Source organism: Equus caballus, chromosome X, assembly GCF_041296265.1.
Source record: "Equus caballus isolate H_3958 breed thoroughbred chromosome X, TB-T2T, whole genome shotgun sequence".
NCBI lineage: Eukaryota > Metazoa > Chordata > Mammalia > Perissodactyla > Equidae > Equus > Equus caballus.
The window spans coordinates 79,518,984-79,546,181 of record NC_091715.1 but is presented as its reverse complement, the minus strand read 5'-3'; the positions used below and the strand labels follow the sequence as shown (position 1 = coordinate 79,546,181).

The following is a 27,198-nucleotide window of genomic DNA, read 5'->3' as shown; positions in this document are numbered from 1 at the left end:
CTGTCATGGTTTTAGCAAAAACATACATTTTTGAGAAATAATCATGGCATAGTCATCATAATTGCTTAAATTCCTAGCTCATGTTGTTGTTAATGCACAAAATTCTACAAGACATTAAATTGCGGACCAAACTGCATATGAGCAATTTCAAGTGAAAAGTCTTTTAATATAGAATGAACATTACAACACTACTTTAAATAAACTCATAAAACCTTGAAGTGCAATAAATGCTTTTTATTGTATGCTCATTTCAATGAGTAACATTTAGAAATAATAATCCCACGTAACAGTGACAATTTTATTTTACAGCGTGTACATCATTTACAGCCACATAACACACAATTTTAGATTTTCCAAATTTAGTATTCTCAAGTTAAGAAAGATAAAAAATTTATTTTCAAGGAACTGATTCTTATCTGGTGCAAAAACAGAAAGGTGAACATTATTTGAAACACAAAGCCACAATATAGCATGAAGTAAAATTACATTTAATTATGTTGAACAGCTGAGTGTAAACATGAAGCAACTAAAACTTAAAAGTACACGTCATATGCATTACGTTTATGAACATAATTTTCATTAAATTTCCCTAAACCAGCTTTTTATATTAAGCGCCATTTTGATTTGCAGCATGCTAACACAAAGCGTTGTTAAAGGGATGCATATTTAAATTTATACACTGTAAACTGAATATCCACCTTCAAACTCTATTGGCAGCATAGTGTTTTGTTAAATACCGCATAAATACTGTCTCATATTGAAAATGCATGTTAATAATATGGTATATAGATTTTAAAAATCAAAATCTTCAATAATGGCATAAAATTGCACCTTTAAACATTAGAGCAAGTAAGAGTAGAAGAATCATACTTGCTAAGACTGTCCTAAAAAAAAAACCTCTAAACATTATAATATTTAAGAAAACTGTGTTCTCTCAATTTAATCTTTAGATCATTAAGAAATATAGTGCTAACTTTGTTTGCAACACTACTGTTGCATCTGTTTTAGAAAGCCACATTTGACTCAAATATACTTTTGTCATATATGCCATACTGAACAACAATCAACTTGAACATCAGAAAAAAAGGGAACTTCAATCCTTAGACTTCAGCACAGAATGCTCTATTTTAAACATCCTATCCTGTGATAAAATCTTAGCAGCTTTGAAATTCTTTTTAATAGTACTGAATTAATCTAACCTGTTTTCTGGTGAAATTCTTTTAATGAATACACAAAACTTTGCCATTTCTGGAATTCAATTTCCAAGTACCATATAAAAAGGCTCAATGACGAAATGATTGATGGATGACTACATTTTATTTCTCCACCCCATTTCTAAAATTGCATAAAAGTGAGGCTTGCTTGCCATAGCAAAGCATTGCTAAAGTCCTCAATTATGTATAACCTTTTCAGGAACATTTGTCTCTAGTATGATCAGCCAAATAAAGTCATTGTCTTTGCTCTTCCCCTCTGTAGTTTAATTATGCATATAAGACTATTAAATAGACACTTAAGAAGTTTTTACACAACCATTCTATGGTGTTTCTTAAATTCTTTAAGTAATTTTCAAAGGGCTATGAGATCCCCTGTTAATTCAAATATGTTAAGATCTTTAATACAAAGAATGTAAAGTTATGATTTAATATCAAGCTTTGTAACCAGATGAAATAGTTTGTGAAAATTTCCTCCCATGTAGTTTATCATATTTTCTAAATAGGTTCTTTCTTTATACTGATCTTATTACATAAGAGCCTCCTTGTGGTGCCTCATAATATGCTGATTTTTTTCTGATGGTCTTCGGAATCCCTTCTTGCAGAATTCACACCTGTGTGGATAGTCTTTTGTATGTATTGATATTACGTGTCGTTTAAAGCCAGATGCATCTGTAGTGCTGTATTCACAATACTCACATTGGTAAATCTTCCTTCCAGTGTGTGTTTTCATATGCTTTTTGAGCTCATTTTGTTGTCTAAATCCTCTCTTGCACCTTTTACACTTCAATGACTGATCCTTAGTATGAACTGAAAGGATATGACCACTAAGAATAAATGGATCTGATGTTTTAAAGTCACAGTGCCTACACTGATGAATCTTCCTACCCTTATGGATATCACTATGCTTTTTGAGCTCAGAAGGACGATGGAAACCTTTATCACAGACCTCACATTTGTGAGGAAAATCCTTAGTGTGGACAGATATGATGTGCCGCTTAAGGTCACTTGAGTTGGTGCTCTTATGGTCACAATGAGGACACTGGTGTGTCTTATGTCCTTGAAATAAATCCAGATGGCGCTGAAGCTCCCTCTCATCACCAAATGCTTGGGGGCAATGCTCACATTTATATGGCAAATTGTTACCATGCTTAGACTTAATATGAGTTTTCAGATTTGATTGATCTGCACACCTGAAGACACAATACTGACACTGATATGGCTTCTCACCAGTATGGGTTCTCATATGTTTCTTGAGTTCAGATGGATGTCGAAAGCCCTTCCCACACTCAACACAAACATGAGGAAAATTCTTGCTGTGAACAGCCAGTAAATGTCTGTTTAACAGTCCTTGTTCTGCAGTTTCATAGTCACAGTATTTGCACTTGTGCATCTTCGGCTCCTTGTCTCTTAGTATAAGTTTATTTGAACTCAGTGGGCTAGCCTCTCTGTATCTTCGTGTGTATTCTGTAAATTCATGGGTTTTGTCAACTTTGTTTATAAGCTTATGGCTTTCTAAGTGGTTATGGAAACTCACTTTCTTGTTAGTTGTAAAGTCACAATCTGTACACTGATATTTTTTCCTTATCAAATGATCAGGATGATTCTTCATGTGTCTTTTCAAGAATCCCCTGGATTTAAACTTTTTTGTGCAAATATGGCAAGGGTATACTGTCAGGGGCTGTCCATCAGGGCCTATTATGACAGCTAGAAAAAAAATAGGGGAAGTTGTGACATTTGGCTGAACTGTTTTAAAGGGTTTTACAACAAAGGCGCCAAAATCAGCTAACATTCACAATGTGAGAACTTTACTAGTGGAATAAAATCCTATAAGATAAAATATACATTAAAAGCAATTTATGATGAAGTAGCTCACTAAAAAGTAATGAACAGCACTCTACTAAAGACTACTTACCTCCCAAAATGTTCTATCACATGCACTTTGTAAACTAGAAACAAGACCCTTTATTGTTAAACCAACTGAAAATTCTCTTTACAAACATCATTTTGGTAAAGAACAAACAAGCATAGTTTTATTAAGTATCAAACACTTAAAAAGATCCAACTATTTAGATCAAATACAAACAGGTACATGGGAGTAGACTATACTATAAACCACCGACTTTTTTTCTTTGATTGCAAAAAAATACTTCTACATTTCAAATCGTTATAATATTCATAAAGCAAAATATTAATATTTTACCTGTTTGCCACTGCCTGGTTTCTCCCCTTCTCCTCTTCTTGGCTTTTTGTTTAAGTACTTTATTCGTATTAATGCTATCGCAAATTTGAAGGTACTGTGTAGCTGTACTACTTCTGTTTTCTAATGTTGAGTCTAAAGTATTTCCTGAAAAAAAAAATCAATATAGAATTAAACTACATATATTTATACTTTTTTGGTTTTGGTTAGACGAATTACCATAGATGACATAGCTGCCACTGCAGTACTAAATTTCACAAAGTATACCCATTTTCTCTTTCTCTCTCCTTTACACTCATAAACACACACATGTGCATATGCAAACACTTTAAATAGGATATCACATGAAAACAACTTCAAAATATCCTAATTTATTAACTCTAAAGGAATAAACTGATAAGGTGAACATAATGTAAGAAACTGAATTTTATGACCCTAAACAAAGTCTCGGCATCCAATCAATTTCTCACCAATGAAGGCTGATTAATTTAAAATTAGAGATGTAGCAAAGAAATATACATGTCTCAATGAACCAATATAGTCGTGGTGACCATATGTAATGCATAACAAACAACAGATCTGTTGTATACATGCCTTAGAATAGTTTACCTAATGTGAAAAGTATTAAGATTGATTTTAAAGGTTAAGATAGATGTAGCAGGCAATTCACCACAATTTCAGTGGGATCAGTGTAAATAGAACAAAGTACTTAACAAAATCTCAGTTCTCATAAATCTGTTGTTATGCAGTTTAGTTAAAAAATGTAGACCTACAAAATTTGTTTAGCTCATATGCTGTGATAAATGCCTTTTATCAATTCCTCTGAAATCTACATTTAAATTTAGAGAGTCAAATACCTTCAAAGGGTAGAAACAGAGCAGTCAGACACTTTATCATGAGAAAAAGTCTCCTCGCTTAAGAAAATAAAAAGAACTATCAACCATGGAATTACACTATACGGAGTGTATTAAAACTAGAAAAGAAAAAGTTAAGCTGACACATGGTTTTATGTAACAGTTATATAAATCTACTGGTTGCCATAGAAATTAAGAAAACAGTTCCTCCCCAAGGAAGACATTAACAAGTGGTTGATATCATGGATAATTTTTACTTTTCTGTCAAAATAATTTCTATTTTATAATTTTTTCCATAGCAACCTTTTATGGCACATGTGGTAAGTTTCCCAATATTTGTATCTTGAGGTAAATCTAAAATAAACTGCGTTCACAGAATAACACACGTTATGTCTGTATATAAATTAATCAATTCCCCAAAGAGGCAAACTCTTATGTAACTAACTAGATCAGATATGACTAGGCAAGTAAGAGTCCAACATATGTGTCTATATACACAAACTAATACTTTTCATTTACTGAGCAATATACAAAACCGGCTATTTAACCTACATCTCACATATAATGCTCTCTCACCTGATGCTTGACAATCTTCATACCTTCGGGAAACTCTTCTTTCATCTCCTAAAAAAAGAAAGAGTAATTAAAAACTGATATACTAAGTATAATGAGTACTAGTGGATCACATCTTAATCTACAAAATCTTACTTTGACCACCGTTCCTTGGATTAAAATTTTTTTTGTTGAGTTCTTCCACTCTCATAGATTAGATAATTTCACCTACTGAAAATAAGGGCTGCTGTCAGCATCCTTGGAACTGTTAACATCTAGAACAATCTTACTTTTTTTGGTGAGGAAGATTGGCCCTGAGCTAATGTCTGTTGCCAATCTTCCTCTTTTTGCTTGAGTAAGACTGTTGCTGAGCTAACGTTTGTGCCAATCTTACTCTATTTTGTATGTGGGATGCTGTCATGGCGTGGCTTGATGATTAGTGTGTAGGTCCGCACCCAAGATCCAAACCTGCGAACCCTGGGCCGCCAAAGTAGAGTGTGTGAAATTAACCACTATGCCACTGCGCTGGCCCATAGAACAATCTTACTTTTAAAATAAAAACTGGGTAGATATTTCTGCAGAGTACCCTCAAATTTGAAGATGCTCAATAAATGACTGTTGAATGAATGAACCTTTGGAAAAAGCAAGTTAAGATTAATGCATTTGAACACCAAAATTTTTCAAAGTAAAGAGCATGCCTGGACCACCTTGTAAATTAAGTAGGAATGAGTTAAAATATAAAGGAAAAAATAACTTGATAAATTTACCTTGTATTACATATTTTCTAGAAGAGCACCCCTGGATTTCTGTTCCTTTTCAAAACCCCAAAATCTTATTATTTGTGGTGTTAATACATGAAATAAGTTTTTCCAAAAGGGGAAGGATCAATTTTCAAAGGAAATTTCTATTTTAGAAGAAACTTTTTAATGGCACTCACTTCTACAGGTAGGATTTAAAATAAATCCTTCTGAAAAACACAATGCATTAAGCAAGGTTTATCTTAAGTAACACAAGATATGTGATAGGAAAATCAGGTAAGTAACTAGAGATCAACCAGTCCACAGCAAAACATTTTATAATATTAGCCAACTCATGGGGGGCATCAGCACAGCATATTTAATGACCTAAAGGCTGATCAAATAGATATGTTATGTACTTATCAGGTGAAAAAATGCCAGTGTCCTACCATATGCCGCAGACCAGACAACAGGGACAACTGTTTTATTAACATCAGAGTCCTCAAGCTGAGTCTCAGGGAGAGAAGTTCCTTCCTCTTCCCCTACAATGACTTCCATGTAAACTTCATCTGCTATTTCAGCGCAACCTAAATTTTAGAAATAATTGCTTGTTTATAACCCCCAATATTTAATAAATGGGTAAAAAATTCTAAACAATTTAAATCTTTCAACTTTCGAGATTTCAATTTGGTTAACTTAAAAATAACATTAGGCACTTTGGAGGCTAGTGCCACTAGGAGACAATGATTTATTAAAATTCTTCTCCTCTTATAACTTAGTTCTATGAAAATGACTTTAAGATTAGACAAAACGTGCGCTTGAAATATACTGACTGATTTTACAGTCTATTGGGCATTACAAATTTATTAAAAGGGTTGTATTCCATAATTCTGCCTGATAGTTCTTTGGAACTCAAAAAGCATTTCCCATAAAATCAATACTAGAAAGTGGCCCATGCTATCCCACATACTGTAACTTAAATGCAGAACTGTACATGCAACGAAAAATAGTCAAAAATACTAGCAATTGAAAAAAATTTAAAAATAAAAATAATTAAAATTATATATATATAAATAATATATATAATGCTGGAGCTCAAGAATGTGTGGACACCCTTTAATTGGCAGAGTTTTCAGACCCTACTGAGGAAAAAAGCATTAAGTGAGACTCATTAAAAAATATATAGTAGTAGTGTAAAAAAATTTAAACCTAGAGGGTTACTCAGTGTATGTTATGTGAAATAATCCATTTAGATTTAACCTGTTAAACAGAAAATTGGTTTCAATTTATGCTTTTCCTTTGATTCACATACTGGGGTCTTCTACTCGCTATAAAAGAAACGTGGAAAAAATGTGGAGAAAAAATGTCCCTCTTCTCCTAAGTTTCCTTTCTTTCAATTAACTAGAAAGAGATATTGGTTTAAGTTTTCAACATCCCCATGGAACTGTGGCTTCAGCTAAGCTAAGCCTCAGCCTCCTACCTTCTACTGTGCCCCTTTTACAGACCAACGAGTTAAAAAAAAAAACAAAAACTTAGAGACCAAATAGAAATTATTTCATTTAACTCTTTTCCTCTCCAACCAAACCCTCCAGACTCACTTATTTTGATATTTTCAGCTGTGGTATATTATTTATGTTTGGGATTGGAACTCAGCTCCCCATGGCTTTTAGGGAAGAAAATTTGAGCGTGGGGATCAGAGTGCAGTATAGGTATAACCGAGCATTGTCAAGGTAATGCACTGAAATAAAGACTCTTGCTCTCATAGAGCAAAACAAAATAGTTTTTGTCTCAGCATGGCAAGACGACAGAAGAAGACTTAGAGAAGGACTGCACTGCTACACTGAGGTAAGGAGAAATTAGGCAGAGAATAAAATGACTTTGTTATGTCACTGTCTGGAAATGGGTACTAAGAGCAAGAAAAGAATCTGAGAAGCTTTTTTACCCTGTGGTACTCAGTCCCAAGAAACCTTAAGCAGCAACTACTTAGAGATCATCAAAGGATATAAGTCAAGATCCTGGCAGCTTGACTTGGAAGAATACTTACTCAGCTAATCCCTCAGTGCCAGAGGGAAAACAACCATTTAGCCCTTCCACTGCTAAATCCAGAGAGGCCAACAGTGTTCACTGCCATGTGAAAAGAACACTGGCAGTAGAGTTAGACAGATATGAGTCCAAATCCTACCTTACTCATTTAATATTGGAATGATCTCGGGCAATTACTTAACTTCCCTGAGCATTTCTTCCTTCCACAAAACAGGGATAATACCACCTACCTCAGAGATGAATTGTGAAAATTAAATGAGGTAATATATGTAAAACATATCCAATAACACACACAAAGTAGATTCTCAATAATTCCCTATATATCTGTGGGCTCTACTGAAGTCAGGAAGCTTGTGTTGCTGATTTCTGTGTCCCTAGTATGTGAGAGACAGTATTTCATGTTTGCTGATTTGAACAATACATGTATGCATGAATGTTTAAAAGAACCCTTCTCTTTTAAATTAATTACAGCAAGGGGTCAGGCTTATTTTATTGACCTGTGTTCCTATATAGTGCTTTTATCTCTGAGATTGCTTTATTTTTTAAAAAGAATGCATGATGGCTACTGATAAGTCACTACAGTGCCCTTTTTTTCTTACTGATATCATCTTCTTCCTGAGAAGAATCTTTAACTGCCATATAAACCATCTTCTCCCGCTGCATTCGGCTCTGGTCAAGCACTCCAGATACAGAATGTCCATTGGTGTACTCGCTCTCTGTGACAATTTCTGTTCCACCTTAAAAATTAAAACACGTATCAAAATAGAGAAGTATCATGGAATAATTCCCTAAATTAATAAGGAGGATATATAAGAAGTATTTTCCTTTAGAAAACTATTCCCCCAAAGTATTCCAATATAAATTTCTAAGTGTCACGGGAATTTTCTTATAAATTACACTTTAAGTTTTCAGTCATCACTGAGAAATAACACATGTTAACAATAATATCACACTTACATGCCAAGCACTATGTAAGTCTTTTACTTGTATTTACCTATTTACTCCTCACAACAGCCCTATGAGGTAGTTGCTATCATTATGGCCATCTTATGGAGGAGGAAACTGAGACAGAAGGAGGTTAAGTAACTCATCAAAAGCCAGTCACCTAAGCGGCAGAACTAGGAAATACTACTCAACTATAAAAAAAGATGAAATCTTGCCATTTGTGACAACATGGATGGACCTTGAGGGTATTATGCTAAGTGAAGTAAGTCCGACAAAGTCAAATACTGTATGATTTCACTCATACAAAACAACAACAAACACACAGACACAGAGATTACACTGGTGGTTATCAGAAGGGAAGAGGGGAGTGAGGAAAGCAAAAGGGGTGATAGGACATATGTGGACGGTGGCGGATGGTAATTAGCCTTTGGGAGGTGAACATGATGCAGTCTATGCAGAAATCGAAATATAATGATGTACACCTGAAATTTATATAATGTTATAAAGCAATGTTACCTCAATTAAAAAAAAATCCAAGCAGCCTGCCTCTAGCCTGCCCTTAAATACTCATTATAATTTCCTACTCTAAACCAAACCCTCTCCACTCATTTGATATTTCAACTGTAATATTCTACTCATGTTTGAAAGAATCTAAGAATGACATATTCTGCATTCCTGTTTTATATTCATGTACATTTTTCTATATTCCATCCTCAAAGAAACTTATAAAAAATCTGCACTTTGAAGACAATTTTAGTCATCAGAAAAGAATAAATTCTAATTCCTATTATAGCAATAAATTAAAATTAGTCTTTGTACCTATTTCAACATCATCTTCCGCCTCAGCTTTAAAAATATACACTTTTATTACTTCTGAACCAAATCCATCTTCTTTAACATCTTCTTGTGAACCATCACTGCCGATTTTTAATGGTGTGTTCCCCATATGCTCTAATTTTTCCCCAACATCATCCACTGTAAAACATAAAGAGGAAACTACTGCATTCAAAAAGTATTATTGACATTTAGTGGGTGTTAAGCATAAGTGCAACATGAAATAATGTGTTAACAACCTACCCACTATATTCACTTAATGAACTATAATGCAACCATTAAAAGTGATATGTTTCATGAAAAAACAGTAGACGAGATCGGATATACTACAAGATCACAATTATATAAAGAACCTATTCACGGATTTGACTTTACATATACAAAATACTTAATAACCGTAAAGCTTTAATTAATGGTTTGGGAAAAGATTAAATAATCTTCCATCATGTTCAATATTTTAAGTTAAATCCTGACATCAAAATTAATAACAGAAAAATCAGAACACAAAACACATAGTACTCATTAAAAAAGCTCACGTAAACAATAATTCCTCAATTAAAGAGCAGTATTTCTAAAACCAATTAACAAATGAAATGTAAAATTAAAACAAAACAGGTAACAGGGGCCAAACCCGTGGGTGTGGTGGTGAAATTTGACATGCTCCCCTTCGGCGGCCCGGGTTCGGACCCCAGGCACGGACCTACACCACTTGTCAGCCACGCTGTGGTGATAACCCACATACAAAGCAGAGGAATATTGGCACAGATGTTAGCTCAGGGCTAATCTTCCTCAGCAAAATAAAAAAGGGGGCGGGGGGCTTTTCAGAAATCACTATAGAAATAAAATCTTAGTAAATACTCAATTTCTGTTGAGTCAATGGAAGACAACTTCAAACAGAAATTTTGTATATTCTAGGTTTACCAACTTATGCTTTACTTCAAAATCATATACAAAAGTAAAGCAACAATATTTGAAAATATATTACTTAGATTTTAAGCATATTTTAAAATTTTGATTCTCTGCTATGCAGTCTTTAATGATAACAATTAGTTTCAAATGAATACTATGCACAAACTATTAATGAATATATTAATAAACTTTGTTCTTTGACCATAAATATTAAACAACATATTCTCCCTAATATGCACCTACCATTTTTTATTTCAGTGCTTGTCCCTATAAAAACTGAAATGTAATCTAAATAAAAAAACATGCTCACCCTATTACAAATACCTATTACAAATACCATAGAATCATATATGAAACAAAATCCTGAAGCCTCTGACGGCATGTAAACAATTCAAGAACTACTGAAAACAGAATAAAGTGACATTAAAAAGTTATTAACTCAGTACACTTAAAAAACGAATTTCGAGAAGATCTAAATGGGTCAAAGTCTAGATTTTCCCTATCTCAGTTTCAAATTTGAAACATACAACTTCAAAAATATTCTTTTGGTCCTTCACAATGGTGAAAAACAACACATTTCAGAAGTTCTTTTCACAATGCAAAGCTACTTTAACTTTGTGATTAAATACAAATGATTCCATACTATTCAAGAATTCAAATAGTCTGTCCACGAAAGAAAGCACCTAAATGGCCAAAATAAATAGACTAAATATTTTCATTCCATCACAGACCCTAATTCTATTACTACATTTTTGGGCAAATATTTTTTTGACGAGATACATTAAAACGAAAGGAAAAAAGATGAAGTATCTAATATCACTGGTTCAATAGCTTCTCTTTAAAATATGTCGAATAAAACAATGAGATCATAGAAAAAGTTGAAAGAATCAAGTTTTCAGACAAAAAGTACTTTCTTATTCTTGGAAATAAAGACATAGGATATACAAAAACCTCAACAAGTGTCCAAAATATGAATTTCTTAGTTTGGAATAACTTACAGTAAGTTAATGAAATAATAAAAATACTCTCATTTGATAAATACTGCTTCATTATATTTGAATGGTTTAAAGTAATCACAGATCCTTCTGGGCTAAACTGGATTAAAACTGTAATTCACAAAATTAAAGCTCACGATATAGAATACACATTTTTTGTCACTTCTCAATAGTTTTGCACCATAATTTTCACTTTAAGTATTTAAATTAGTTGCTATTTTGATTCCATTGATACTTGTCCTTAAGGTCCATAGTTTAATGTATCAATTATTTTCTACTTAGATTCCTGAGAATGAACAATTTTGAAATGTACTGAGGAACTAAACTTGTTCTGCATTTTAAGTTTATAGAAGATGACAAAGTTATTAAAGATGTTAGTATGCAGTTTTAAGAGATAAACCATCAACTTCACCAGGATTTAGGCTATATCTTTTGTTATAGAAAGTACAAAGTTAACAAAGACTTTATGGGCAATCAACTCAGTTCAGAAATATATCCTCAAACATTCTTCTTAATGCAGATAATACTCAAAATACCCAAAATTCAAGTTTAACCTTTTTGCTGGTTGTACGCCTTGCAATACTCAAGTCCCACAGTGTTGTTTCTCAACCCACATGACATCCCCGGTAGTAATAAGCAGATAATATTATACACACCACAGAATCCTACTGGTGCTAAATATAACATAAAAGAATAAACCACATTGTTTGCCAACATTGCAAAGTTTGCTAACTCTTTTATAGCCCATGGGCACAATTTGATTAAAATTTCATTGTAGCAAAATGTAAAATATAATATTCCTTTTTAAAGCTAAGTAGGCTTTTTACTGTACCCTTTTTTTAATTACCTTTACCAAAACTATATGGTGGATATGATATTATCAGAATAGAGTATATTGATGTACCACAGGGATGGGGTTAGACAATGTGGAAAGGATCTGTATTTCACAATGATGAACCAAACAAAAATTAGTAACATTTAAATTATAAAGGTGTTCCACTCCCATGTATATACCCGAGAGATCTGAAAACATATGTCTGCACAAAAATTTGCACATAGGAGCATTATTCATAATAGCCAAAAAGTGAAAACAACCCAAATGTCCATCAACTGATGAATGGATAAGTAAAATATATATGTATATAATGAAATATTACTCAGTAATAAAAAAGGAATGAAATACTGACACATGCTACAACATGGATGATCCTTGAAAGCATTATGCTAAGTGAAAGAAGGCAGATACAAAAGGCCACATATTATATGATTCCATTTATTGAGAACAGACAAATCTATAGAGACAGAAATTGGATAAGTGATTGCCTGAGGTAGATGGAGGTGGGGGAGTGATTGCTAAAGGGTACGGAGTTTCTTTTAGGGGTGAAGAAAAAAATTCTAAAATTGATTGTTGTGATGGTTGTACAATCCTGAGAATCTACTAAAAACCTTAAGTGGGTGAATTGTATGGCATGTGAATTATATCTCGATAAAGTTGTCACTATATTAAAAAAAATACAAAGGTGTTAACTTTTCTCTTTTATCCCTGAAAGCGGCGAGGTTTGATGAGATCTCCCCTAATGACACTACCAAGATATTTTGCTTTATACAAAATTGTTCCTGAATGAAATATAAACTGATTTTAGAGGTTAAAAAAATAATTTGAATGCATTCTATTGGTTCATTATTTAAAGGAACCTCCCTCCTTCAGTGAAGCTTTTCATAAAGGAAATCATCACCCATAAATGTCTTATGGGTGTTAGATATCTTTAAAGAAGAGTGCGCCTAGGATAACTTTAGACAGATACAGTTATCCTATATTAATTTCCAAGTTACTTAGCACAAGTGGGAGAGCCTAACCGTCCGCTAAGATAAAGAATTTGTGAGATAAAGAATTGTGACGTTTGGCCTGAAAGCAGAAAAAAACTCAGACACACCTAAGACACTGAGCAAAGACAAACTCCTACCTCTAAGACTCAGCTATTGATAAGATTTCCTTAGAGAAATATTTAGGAATTGAGGAGGAAGACAAAGGTTGGTTTGAAGTCCTCAACTTTATCTCTGAGATGTTTTGAAAATCTCTATCTTGGGGAAAAAAACAGGGAAGAGGGCTTTTTAAATTAACACTGAAGCCTTTTAAAGCAATTTTTTTTCTGAAAGATGCAATGGCCAACAGAAACGAAGAGGTAAAGAAAATGAAAATTAAAAGATGAAGGAAAAAAGGAAAAACTAAATCAATATAGAATAAAATAAAATAAACGGAAGTGGTAAAAAGACTAGTCCCAATTTGAGTATTATAACCATTATAAAAATGGTCAAGGATCTGGATGGTGGAAAAATGGTTGCTATAAAACAATATTTAATTTTTGAATAATTGTATATTCCATTTTAAACAATAAAACAAATTCCTTAAGTTTTAAGGAGACTTTACAAAATTTTTGCTGTTTCTCTACTAATAATTAAAAAGTTAATTAATTCTGAGTCTAAATTCCCCCTAAAATGACCACATAGCAGTTCCAATATTATTCAAGCAATACAGTGTTCTTTATAATTTTCAGTCTAATTCTATTAGACTAGAAAGAAGTCCTTTGAATTTGACATATATGGTAATATCAAGATAACTATTCTAAATTATATTATTCTAGTAACTTTTTTTAAAAAACCTTTTGCAGAATCAAATCACAGAAGATAAGTTAAGGTGTGACTATTCACAATACATATGATGTCTACATTTTAGACCACTTAAATAACAAAGAGTTTAATTTGACAAGTATCCTTTTAAAGGCATACTGAATTTATTTTGGTACAGAAAGACTACCAACTTTTGCCACACCATTTTATATAAGCATAGCCACAGTTTTGTTTTTTTTAATGTCAGACTAAGATATAAATATGGAGTTGCTTTTGTAATCCACGTCAATTTAAAAAGAGGTAGTAACATTTGCAGTCTTTTAGTGGCTTAAATCATTCTCTTAAAAACATTGTAAATATTCACCTTCAAAAATGCTTATAGAGGAAAAAAGTTAACATGCTAGACTTCAGAATCATATTTACAAATTAAATAAATCTAATTTGTTTTTAGTTTTAAATTCACTGATACACACTTATACAATCACTCTATACACAAATACACATATTCTACCTGGCAATGCACTCCCCAAACATCTAAGAAGAAAAGATCAAAATTCCTCCCTGGAAAAGTGAAATCTTTATTTAATCTTTACTACTTCCAGCATGAGCCCTTCAAATTTTCTAAAGAATAGAACCACTTCTTCCTCAAGCTCCATCAATAACTTATCATGAGATTTTTATTACTGTTGCTCTTCAGGCAAACCCACCACTTAAATTGAGAACAAGATATTTCTCTCTTCCTCTTTCAGACAGAATGTCTTAAGGACACTGTAAAGCAGTCTGAAATAAACATATTAAAGTGTTTTTGCATAGAATATACACACATATTTAAAAAGAGAAAATAAACACAGGGAGAACTATAAAACACAATCTGAGCTTATGTTTTACTTTTCAAGTATTTAATAAAAAAACTAATTATACATTTCTTAACATAGCATACTTAAATTCCTAAGCAAAACTGAACTGACAACTCCAGTACCTGCCATATTAAAAAGAAAGCAGCGGCTGCCTAAAATAAACTTCTCATTTTGAAATATATATATTTATCATTAAAATTTAGTATCAGTTAATATTCTTGTTGAACCTTCCAAATCTATGTTTCTAGTCTAAGATATTAATAAATTGCATTATTTTACTTAATTTTGGGCATGAATTTTCATTGAGTAAATTAAAAACATCAACAAATTCAAAAAATCATCTCAACACAGCTTTGAAAAAATTTAATTTTCAAAGACTACCCTCATGACTTTTATTGAATAGATGCCCCATCCCAGAAACCCTTTCCAGGTTATATATAAATCGATCTCCCAAGTAATTACGGAATTTGTTTCACTTACAAGATATCATTAAGTAGTCTTCAGAAGCACTCTTGACATCGTCATCATCATCATCATCATCATCATCATCATCTTCAGTTTTAATAGTAACTGTGGAACCAGGAACACCACCAGCTGCTTGAATCACAGTTTCTGTATCTGAATTAGTTACAAGAACCTCCTCTGATACCATTGTGGGAGAGTCAACTCCTGAAACACAATCTTGGACCACATGTTCTAAGTGTCCATCAGGACCAGTAACAAGGTCAGCCACGAAAACTTGCTCAGGTACTCTAACAGTTTCTGTAATTAGCTCAGAAGTCAAGATGTGATCACCATCATCTTCCTCTAAATCTTCTTCAATGGCAACATCAGCTTCAAGTACAGCTTCAGGAACAATAACACCTTCTGTTACTACATCAGTTTCGGTGATGATATCAGGCCCATGGACAACTTCAGCTGCAAGGCCATGATCAAGAGTTATCCCATCATCTGTGACAACATCAGAAACTAATACAGCCTCAGGAACTGAAACAACAATATGGTCTCCATCGATATGCGCAGTACCAGCCATTCCAGCCACTATAATACAAACAATTAACCAAAAAAAGTAAAGTTATTTTATTAATTAAAAGTACTGTAGATGGAGAAAGACAAACAGTATGATTTCACTCACATGTGGAAGATAAAAACAACAAATAAACACACAGACACAGAAATAGACTGGTGATTACCAGAGGGGAACGGGGAGGGAGAAGGGTGAAAGGGGTAAAAGCCCACATGTGTATGTTGATTGATGGTAATTAGACTCTGGGTGGTGAACATGATGTAGTCTACACAGAAATGGAAATATAATGATGTACACTTGCAATTTATATAACGTTATAAAGCAATGTTACCTCAATAAAAAATTTAAAATGTAAAAACATACTGTATTTAATATATTACATGCATAAAATATTTTTAAAATATGAAATAGTACTGGCCAAACTATTATTTTAAAAAATCACTGACAATTTAACTGCAATAAGAACCATCACCAACCAGCAACTGGGGTGGAGTTGGGTAAAAACAATGTTAGTAAAATCTAAATTAAGACCTTAAAAATAATGTACTTTACTTTCAAGTAAAACATAAAAGCTACAGTGAGATATCACTACACACCAGTTAGGATGGCTAAAATAAACAAACAGTGATAACACCACAGGGTGGTGAGGATGTGAAGAAACTGGTTCTTTCATACTTTACTGTTGGGAATGTAAAATGGGAGCAGGCACTCTAGAAAACAGTTTGGCAGTTTCTTTTTTTTGGCTGAGGAAGATTCACCCTGAGCTAACATGTGTTGCCAATCTTCCTCTTTTTTAATTGTTTTAATGAGAGCCACCACCACAGCATGGCCACTAAATGATGAGTGGCATGGTTCTGCGCAAGGGAACTGAACCCGGGTCTCCAAAGTTGGGTGTGCCAAACTTTAACCACTAGCCCATTGAGTTTGGTCCAGTTTGGCAGTTTCTTACAAAACTAAACATGCACTTACCACACAACCCAACAATTGCACTCTAGGGCATTTTTCCCAGAGATATTAAAATATGTTTACATGAAAAACTGCACATGAATATTCATAACAGCTCATAGTAGCAATGACTTGTAGTAGCAAAAATTGAAAACAACCCAAATGTCCTTCAGCAGGTGAATGGTTAATTAAACCAACTCTGGCACATTCTTACCATGAAATACTACTGAGCAATAAAAAAGGGACAAATTCAACAACCTGAATGAATCTCCAGAAAATTATGCTAAGTGAAAAAAGCTAATTACTAAAAGTTACAATACTGTATAAATGGAATCATTTATATAACATTCCCAAAATTATAAAACTATAGAGATGGAGAACAGATTAGCAGTTGCCAAGGGTGGGTGTGTATGTGTGAATATATTGGCACAGCATATACATGGTGATGTAACAGTTCTGTATCTTCTTTGTGGTGGTGTTTACACGAAGCTATATATGGGATAAAACTGCACAGAACTACATACACTCACACACATACAAATGTATATAAAAAAATGGTGAAAAGTGAATGAGGTCTGTAGTCTAGTTAACAGCATTGCGCTGATGCTAACTTCTTGGTTTTGATATTGTACTACACTTACATAAGATGTCACCACTGGAGGAAGATGAGTAAAGGTACGGTACATGGGATCTATGTACTATTTTTTCTACTTCCTGTGAGTCCAGTATTTCAAAAACTTAAAATTAAAATTAAAAGGATACACAAACATAAAAGGGTGCTAATATATTAAATTAAGTGAGTTAATAAAATAAGACCAGCTTAATACATTAGAAAATATGTATCATAAACACAAAAGTCCTTGAACTACTTTATCTTCTAAGAATTACTACATTTAAAAGTGGAAGGCATCTGTTAATACCTGATTTGGGGGGAAGAAAAGCACGACTCATTTTAGACAAAGATTTGGTTTGATTAAAAAATCCTACATATGGACTCTAAATTGCATTAAATTCTAAATTAGTAAAACTGCAGAAACAAAGCTTTAAATAACATTTTTCCTGAGCATCCTGGTAAACACCAACTCCTACCCCCATTGTAAATATTATAAGAGTGTAGAATCACTTCATGAGGAACTCTGTTAAATTCCGCCTCCCTGAGGAGGTAAACAAGTTAGTAAGAGTTTGTGGACCAGGTTATAACAGAATTACCCATATGAAATAAAATACAGTACAAAGCCTTTTCCACATAATGATCACTTTCTATAAAGTAATACCTGAAAGAGTGCCATTTGCTACACAGTGCTCACTATTACTAACCAATTCATTATGGAAGTTAGTTAATGAGTTAGAATGGAGACCAGTGGACACTATATTAATATCCTTACCCGTCAAAAAATAAGGTGAGAGGGGAAAGCTGCCTTTCAGGATTATCTTCCTTTTAACCCTTTCGTATCCTTCCCACCATTCTCCAACTCTCACTTAAACCACCAAATTACCCCAAAAGGCAAAGCCTCAATCTTGAAAATCTGGTAGACAAAGTAAGTATGTACAAAACAAGTACTTTCTATTCACTTGTTACTCCACTGACCATTTTAGAGACACCGAGAGGGTGGGAGTTCAAATTTAGCTTTCAACCAGACTGGAAATGTGGTTTTTACCTAGAAAAAATTTAATGTTAAGCCTATAAAATTCACAGTATTGGATTTCTATGCATATAAACAATAAAATTAATATTTTATAAAATCTTTTCACAAGTCAGACTTAAAACATGGGACATTCCATTTATTTTAGAGCATTGCTGGAGGTTACTATTTGGTTCTAGAGAGTAGACACTAGGGAAGGATAGAAAGATGGAATAATGCTAGTGCTGGCCTGGGTTCAGATTAACTTGGTTGGGAAAATTCTAAGATGAAAGAAGTGCTTTTCAGTTCACCTGGCCTCTACTCTAGTAGGAACTTATAGATCAAAATAAACCAGATATAAACCAAAACAAATCCAAATATGCTTGTTTACCCTGAACTAAATAATCACAAGGATCCTAGACCAAGAATTGACGAGTTCCCCCATAGGGTACTGGCAAATTACTCACACCTTGATTCAAAACGTCTCCTGTTAATTTTTGCTCTTTTCTCTTATCAGTTCAGCTCATGTGTTAGATTCCACTGAATTTCTAAACAAAGTCACTTATTTAGCTATACACCAGCTATAGTTATTTAGCACTGACTGTGCTCCAAGCAACCTGCTAATACTTTTACATATGATATCTCATTTAAGCCACAGAAAGACTGTACAATAAGATGAGTGTTATCATCTCCGTTTTAAATATGAAGGAACTATGGTTTAGAGAGGTTAAATAAGCTTGCCCAAGGATCAAGCTGGGGACTGAACTCATTGTTTGACTCCAGACTGGCTTTCTTCTATTTAATTTACTTACTCTAGACTGTTTTTAAAGAGATTGTTAGAATTAACCAAGTGAGCTGCTACTAAAGGAATAGTCTGAGAAAGAGTAAAAAGACCTATCATATAGTCACTCATTTAAATTTTAAAGCATTTAGTAAGCAGCATTAAGTGGCATTAAAAATTTCTCTCACTAGGTAGCAAATTATAAATCATAAGAAAAAATCATTTAAAAACTGTGAAATCAATTCAATAACCAGATAACAGTAAGAAACAAGTCATCATTCCAAGCATTTCCCATTTTACTAAAGTTATTTCATTTAAATGCAAATACCTAGAATTTCACCAGAGGCATAGCATAAAATTTGGTATTTGTTGGGTGTGTCTTGGTCCACTATTTAAGGCTGTTTTGCTATTTAAATTCCAAAGCAACACAGAATTTTTGCAGCAATAGAATCTTAAACGACTGTTAAATTCAACGGCAGAGAGATTCCACAGATTCCAAGGACAACCACCATACTGAGACATGAGCAAACTTATTACATAAAGCATAATGTTGTAAATCTAAAAATCTCAAATATCCTTCAAAAGAAACTGGTCTAATGAATTTCTGAATTAAATTAATGTTTCAGATTCTTAATATAGTAGCCATCCTGTTCCAACCAAGAACCTTATAGAATTTAGAGATTCTGTGCCACATTGTACTTGGCTAGTTCTACCTGTGTATGCTAAACTCGATGTTTCACAAATATCATCAATTTACGGGACTGCAAATACGTACATCTTGATGTTAGCTAAAAGTGAAGGAATGTATCTAATTTATAATGAAATTTTATAACTCAGAAAGTTTAATTGGTGGGGGGGACTAATCGTAGGGGGGCTGCTTTCAGAAGAAACCTAAATTACCAGGGCTAAAATTGTCACTGTCAAAAATCCTCCCAATAAAGGTCCCTTTAGGGTCAGGGTGTAGTGGTTAAGTTCGGGCGCTCTGCTTCAGTGGCCTGAGGTTTGCGGGTTCAGATCCCGGGCACGGACCTACACACTGCTCATCAAGTCATGCTGTGGTGGCACCCCACATACAAAAAAAAGCAGAGGAAGACTGACACAGATGTTAGCTCAGGGACAATCTTCCTCACCCCCCCCCCAAAAAAAGTCCCTTTAGGTTTAGACCTATTTGACACTTTTGTATTTTTTAAAATAGCACACAAAGAATGAAAACATCTATGTACGAAATTGAGCTCAAAACTGCACATCAAAAAAATATAGAGTTCCTGCCTTCTAAGAGTTCAGAATTGATTTACCAAAAACAAATGCAAACCTAAATACTTTAGGTCAACATCATCCCTAAACACAAATGAGTGAACATTTCCCATATTAACTATTTCTGATCTAACTGGATATTCAGCAAAATAACCTTACCAAAAATGTAGAAACAATTTGGTTGCTATCTGTTTATTTGCCTAAATTTAAAAGAGCATAAAAATTAAATTAAAAAAGAAATTAAAAAGAATGCATCCTTTCAAAAACCAATAACCTCAAAATACTACTTGGCAGTTGAATCATGAACAGCTGTATAAGAAAAAACTGTGGCTTCAAACTCTTTGTGGTATAAATAAGTTGACTTACTCTATTAAATTCATTTTAGAAAGGCTTTAAATGATACTATGAAAACACCAATAAAAATCTGGAAGTAGTTCTCAAACTTTTCCATTTTATTATTCACAAAAAGACAGGGAATAGCAAATACAAATTTTGCTTTCTATCCAATAACATGTTTACATGAGTATAATAGTGTCTATATTTGTGTGTATGTGTTTTTCCCCCATTCAAATGAAAGGTACTCCAAGAAGATGTGCTGTTTATCCTGTGGTTTCAGGTACATCATCACATGCTTCCAAGGGTAATGATACTCCAGTCTAAGACACAGAGCTTTAGGTCAAACAAAAAAGTGTTATAGTGCATTAAAAATATTTCAACAACTCAAATGTCTGTCAACTGATGAAACATTATGCTAAGTGAAAGAAGTCAGACACAAAAGGCCACATATGGTATGATTCCACTTAAATGAAATGTCCAGAATAGATAAATCCATAGACAGAACAATTAGTGGTTGTCTAGGTCTTGGGGAGGGGGGTAGGGAGTGATTGCTAATGAGTGTGACGTTTTATTTTTATGATGACAGAATGTTCTAAAACTACATAGTGGTGAGTACAAGTCTGTGAGTGTACTAAAAACCATTGAATTGTATTCTTTAAAATGGGCAAATTGTATGGTATACGAATTATATCTCAATAAAAACTAAATAAGAATGTACATAAAAACACTTCAATATGCATGTCCTATTTCCCTAGCAACTAAAAGATAATAAAGTATTAGATGTAAGAAGGGATTAATTAAACCTCAAGACACTGAGGAGGAGGATGGAAAGGCAGGTAAGACGAACACCAAGTAAATGTTCACCAGCACCAATCAGACATTTTTTTCAATCTTTCAAAGGAATCATGCTTTACTTGTTAACAGGCAACTTCTTCAGGAGTGAAGGGGGTTCTGGAACTTTACCAAATGCTATGGGGTAGGTAACATTTTGTAGTAAACAGAGAAAACCTGTATTACTTCCATTTTTAAAATACCTTATTTTTAAAAGGTAAAAATTAAAGTTCACATTTCAAACAAAACTTATTTACCATACTGAAGTTCAAATGTCTCAGTATTTTAAAAACTAACTCTAGCAAGCATTCACAAAATTCTTTGTGAAATCTCTTATTCTTCAGCCCTTTGTGCTTCTTCTAGAATTTATTCCTGCACTGTTTTTCACCCCAAATCACTTCTAAGTTATCCATAATCAACACGACTCACTTCTGACTTGAGCAGAATAAATCCATGATTCCTTTCTATTTCATCAATTAACTACACAGTCATCTCGATCTCCACCACATTCAATCTTGACCTACACACCACACCTTCATTCATCAGACAGAAATGTCAAGGAATCACAGAACTGGAGAGGACCTTAAATGTTCTCCAGTCCAATCCCCTCATAAAAGTGAATCAAGTAACTTTCCTAAGTTTACACAGACAGTTAATAGGACTGTTAAGACTAGAATCCAGTTCTTCTGGCTCTCATTACTGTGGGCTTTACAATGGGGGTCAAAATAACATATTATCTGAAAATAGTAGTAGCATTTCCTTAATTGAGCAATGTATGTAGTTATAATTCCCCATCTCTAACTTAATCCTTGGCAATTCCATAATACCTCATGTTTTCTGTTTACTTTTTATCCCAATTTACCATTTGTCTTTTCTACTCTCACTCTGATCTTTTCTTCAATTCTTACCACCCCCAGCCTGCCTCTTACACTTCAGATACCTCTGCCTCTTCTATAACCCTCACTAACCTTGCTCAAATTCAGTTTCTTTGTTGACTGTCAATGGAGTCTCAGCATCTTCATCAAAATGACTACGAAAAACTTGGCCACAAAAGTAGGGAATTTTTTTTAAAAAAAAAGAAAAATGTAATGCTATTAGTAACAACTTTCTGAGGATATAGCATCAGAATATAATCACCCAGTGAATGATTTTCCCGTATCACTATATAAGCATCTAACTTCTTTGAAATGACTAAATATTTCCTTTTCGAGCTTTATTAAAAATGCAACTTAAAATGTATTTTAAAAAGCCAATTTACTATTCCTACATGCAAGAACTGAAGCAGTTATTTATGCAAATTGAGTTCAACATTTTCAGTGACATATCACCACTATATTCCAAGTTTCCTTATCTCAACCTTCCCACAAAATTTTAAGAATGATTTTAAGTAGACTGCTGACATATCACTTCACTTTAAGAAACTAAGCCCTACAAGTGTATTTTCTTAGCAAAAGAATTTTTCATTTTAATTCTACCCTTCTTCAATATAGTTTTGATATTTAGCATGTTCCGACTTTTAAAAAAGAAAGAAAAATACAACAAAGAAAATGCTTTACCAAAATCCTGCATAATCATGGTATGGGCCATTCTAGAGTCTGATGTGTGCAATCCAAGACTTCCACCACCTGAATCCATACTTAGCAAAGTTTATTCACAAATCTCTGTAAAAGAAATGGTTTTAAAAACAGTTTAAATACATTAGGCCAAAGTCAGTCGTTTTGAGAAAAAAATGCCATTGAAAATATGCCTCTCAACCAGGTGTGCAAATCTCAATACAAAGGAAAACAAAACAAACAAAAACCTTGATTAGATGTTTTATGTGGCAAACATAAATAAAAGAAGGGCCAAGTGGAGGTAAACCAAAGATAATGAAGAATAAGACACAGTAAGGGTGACGAGCCATAGGGAAGTGATAGAAGCAAGCAAAAGGACAAAACCATAGCACTGAGGTTCCAGTTAAAATATAGGTTATAAAATAAGAAGAAAAAGAGGAACAAGATGACAACAGACAATAGTTGGGATATTTATACGTTACTAGAGGACTCAGGTGTCTAGCATTAGTGAATTTCATCCAGTGGTTCTCATCCATTTCTTCCAGACCCAGATCAGCCCTGCAGCGGAGCTCTGCAGATAAACTTGTATTTCACCTCTGGCTCCCGGGGTTCTACTTATAATGTAAAATGTTCTATCCCAGTTTCCCTGGAGTTCTTTGAGCCAGTAAGGACTTCTGGCCTCACTCTACTACATTCTCTTGTCTCACAGTTTTGAGGACTCATGAAACATGACTGCTTCCTAAATATGGTAGAGATAAGATCAATCACATACAAACATTTAGCAAATTGTTTCTTTCAGAATATACCTTACTTGTAACTGTACAACTGATTTTTTCCATTAATGATTAATAAAGACATGTTAGCCTCATGCCAGTTTTGAAAACAAGAGCTCAATCTATTTCATTTCAAGTGACTTATCCTATATTTAAGATCACCAGATAGTACAGAACCTAAAGTCAGATGCTGTCACTCAACATATCTCTTACAATTAACATATGTGTATTTCCCCTTCAAACATTAGATTTCAAGTAAATCAACAAAAACATCTGTTAATTTTAGAAAATATTCAACTCATTTTTAGTTAGGGGTGTTTAATAAATTGAGCTATATTGCACAAAAGATGAGGTTACATCATTAATGAAAGTTTTAGAAAGCTGCTGTGTAAAACAGCTTAATTCATCCTTAAGTGCAAGAGATCACTAAGATTTTTTTTCCTTGCCTTAAAGTTCTTTAGGTGTACAGGAGGCAGGAGAGTTTCCCAGAGTAACCTCTATTAACATTTGAGTCATGTATATAAAAACCCTACAAAGTAGGTGACATTTCTGAGTACCAAATGATTCAGACGATATTACTTTATGTGTGAGCGAAATTACAAAATTTTAGAAATTCTTAGCTGTATTTTGTTATCTTTTTTCAAATACCGCATTGTTTTCTGCCTTCAAAATGAAGTCAGGAGAGGCCAAGAGAGTTCACAATAAACTACCTGTGTGTTCACAGAGATAAAGTAAAATGCCATAAGGACTTATTTTTAACATTAAAAACAGTGTACTATTTCAACTTTAATTAGAGTAATTGCTTGCTTTATCACATAACTCAGAACAATTAGAAATGTATTAAAATGTTTTAAACACTTAATTTTGTTTAATTATTAAATAAGGTAAAACATTAAGTAATATGTTATTCACCTTAATATGAGAGTCTTGAAGAAACTGTAGATTTTCTTACATATTGTAAAACAAAATCTGCAGCAAATTCTTTTTGTTATTTTTCTTTCTGAACTATGTTATTTTCTTTGGAAAACGTTCTCTTTACCTAGTGTAAAAATACATTCAAAATTAGATATTTCAAAACATTTTAAACCAAATCTCTTACACAACCTGAGAATTTTTCTTTACACTTTACCGTGCAGGGTGAGGTCGGGAAGGGCTCATATGCTCAAATCTGTTCATCTAAAAAGCACCCGAAGGGAACCCAACAGAAACAACTACCTACTGCGATATTAGCAACATTATTGAACTGAGAGAGAATTCGACCACGTAATTAAAGCATAATCTTCCCTAAAGCACGTTTTAAAAATCACTAGCAACATCTTATTTTGGAAAGTGAAAGAGACCCAACCAAGGGCAAGCTTTATCCTTGCCAAACCCATAGAGAAAAATCTGCACGGGCACTTAATGAAGTGTAAAAATTTTAACACACAGTGCAACTATTATGGAAAGTATCACCCTGTAGGAATACCAAAGAAATCAAATGGAACGCCTTTTCCCCATACAGGAAGTTTCAATAAGATCAATAATAAATGAGGTAAGAGAACAGCAGTGTGTTAAGTATTCAATAGCCAAAAGACAGCGAGGCTTCTCAGTCTCCTCAAAAGTAAATCTCACATCGCTATCGAATGGAGGTGATCACCAAGTAGGCTTCCAGTAAACACCTTTCCTGAAACGTACGGGGGCAGCAAGCAGAAAAAGAAAAGCGAAAACATTTTACTCTTATCCGTCTCCTCGAAACCCAGCTCCTTCAGGATCAAGCTTTTGGTGAGGTAAATAGGGTGAGGGACAGAAGAGAAATCCTGAGGCGGCCGAGCAAGAGAATGCGAAAGTAGTATTTGCGGAGACAGGAGACAAAGGAGCCCTGGCAAGTAGCACTATTGCAGCTTTGGACGCAACCCTCTTCCCGCAGAAGTCGCCCTCTCCCACGACCACGCCAAGTTGCAATCGTTTCGAGCAGAACGCACACACGTGCCCTCTCATCCAGCAGCCTCCCGGCTGGATCTTCAAGCGAACAAGAGCAGCTCGGCCGCGGAGAGGCCGAGCGGAGCCACAGAACACCCTCTCCCCTCCTCCCTCCTCTCACTTGGTGCAGCGGTCGCCACCGCTGCTGCCCATGGCGGGCTGCCCAGCCCCTCAACCTCCTCCCGCGCCCGCTGCCCCGCTCCCTGGGAGACGGCTGCGAACCAAAATGGTGGTGTTTTCGCGGAGGCGACAGTTGCCGCACACGCCCCCCCACCCCCCAGGCTCTGACGGCTCGCGATCCCCTAAAATGCCCGCTCCGGTACCACCTTGTCGCCAACGCCGCCATCCCTCGCGCATTCCAAGGTTACCCTCCGCGGCGGGCGGGGGCGCGGCGGGCGGGAGCGAGGGAAAGGCATATGGGGGGGTCGCCGAGAGAAAATGCCAGGGGGCCGCCGCATTCTTCACTTCACCGTTTTGTTTTCCGCCATTTTCCCGTCACCCTAAACCACCGACGGCCTCAACGACGGCTCTCGCCCCCAGGGGCTCCGGCCTAGGGGAAGGCGACGCGGCTGAGGGAGAAACACTCCCTCCCCTCAAGCCCTCCGGCACCCCGCCGCGGCTGAGGAGAAAAATCGTGCGCCCGAGGGGGAGGGAAAGCTTAGGGACTAGACGCCACTTCCATTGTTCCCTTCGCCCTACACTCCACGCTGGGTGTGAGCCTCTCCTCCCCTCCCACAGCGACACTGAGAGCGGCGGCCCCGAGCGCCTCCACTTTCTGCTCCGGAGTCGCCTTACCTGCCGCCGCCGCCGCTGCCGCCGCTGCCAGGGGGCCGCGCTCCGGATTTCTGCGGGGGGCGGCAGCTGTGGGTCCGTAAGGTCCTCCTCGCATTCGGGTTTCCGAGGTTCCGCAGCCCGAGCCAATCACAAGCTACTCTGCGTCTGGGAGGCGCGCCGCCTCGTCCTCCTTTATAGCGCTGCTGACATGCTGAGGTTGCATTACGTCACGCTACCCTTGCTGCAGGGTAGGGGGCCGCGGGGGGCCGCGCGCACGCGCGTGCCGGGCCGAGCAGCCCGCGCTGGGCTGGTGCTCCCAGACCCCGCGGACTCGCAGTGGGGGCTGCAGCGCCGGGCGAGTCCAAGTGCGCCAGCCTCCATCTCCGAGTGCCCCTGAGGAGTTTCCGTGGGAAGATTGTCTGTTTTCCAGGTTTCCCAAGGGAGACGAAGAGGGGGAGGGGGGAAATCAATGACTGAATAGCCGCTCACTGAACCCGTAATCGATGTTGGACGACGTTAAAAAAAATCGACCCTACCCTCGAGGATTTGACCAATTAGGCTGGCCAGAGTGGTAAGAG

General features: G+C 35.3%; 2 protein-coding genes across 22 annotated transcripts in view; one reads left to right on the top strand and one right to left on the bottom strand.

Moving 5' to 3' along the window:
- Positions 1-219: 219 nt before the first annotated feature.
- On the bottom strand, positions 220-26,958 carry ZNF711 (zinc finger protein 711). 14 transcript variants are annotated; one of them, XM_023635284.2, is made up of 12 exons: positions 26,642-26,938; positions 24,800-24,926; positions 23,597-23,853; positions 23,118-23,222; positions 22,530-22,601; positions 15,246-15,806; positions 9,362-9,517; positions 8,197-8,334; positions 6,004-6,141; positions 4,842-4,889; positions 3,415-3,558; positions 220-2,918 (listed from the first exon to the last, which is right to left on the bottom strand). In XM_023635284.2, exons 4-12 carry the CDS (start codon positions 23,194-23,196, stop codon positions 1,741-1,743), a joined length of 2,514 nt encoding a protein of 837 aa, XP_023491052.1. In that variant the 5' UTR covers positions 23,197-23,222; positions 23,597-23,853; positions 24,800-24,926; positions 26,642-26,938; the 3' UTR covers positions 220-1,740. The 14 variants fall into 14 exon arrangements, with proteins under 14 accessions (XP_023491052.1, XP_070113268.1, XP_023490913.1 ...); XM_070257167.1 differs by lacking the exon at positions 6,004-6,141; XM_023635145.2 differs by lacking the exon at positions 22,530-22,601.
- Positions 26,840-27,198, top strand: part of SATL1 (spermidine/spermine N1-acetyl transferase like 1) — a 123,468-nt gene continuing 123,109 nt past the window's right edge. For 2 of the 8 annotated variants that reach the window (XM_070256707.1, XM_070256711.1), the window contains exon 1: positions 26,840-27,198. The gene's annotated coding sequence lies outside the window, so the exon portion shown is untranslated. The other 6 variants (XM_070256717.1, XM_070256710.1, XM_070256709.1 and 3 more) reach the window with 6 other exon arrangements.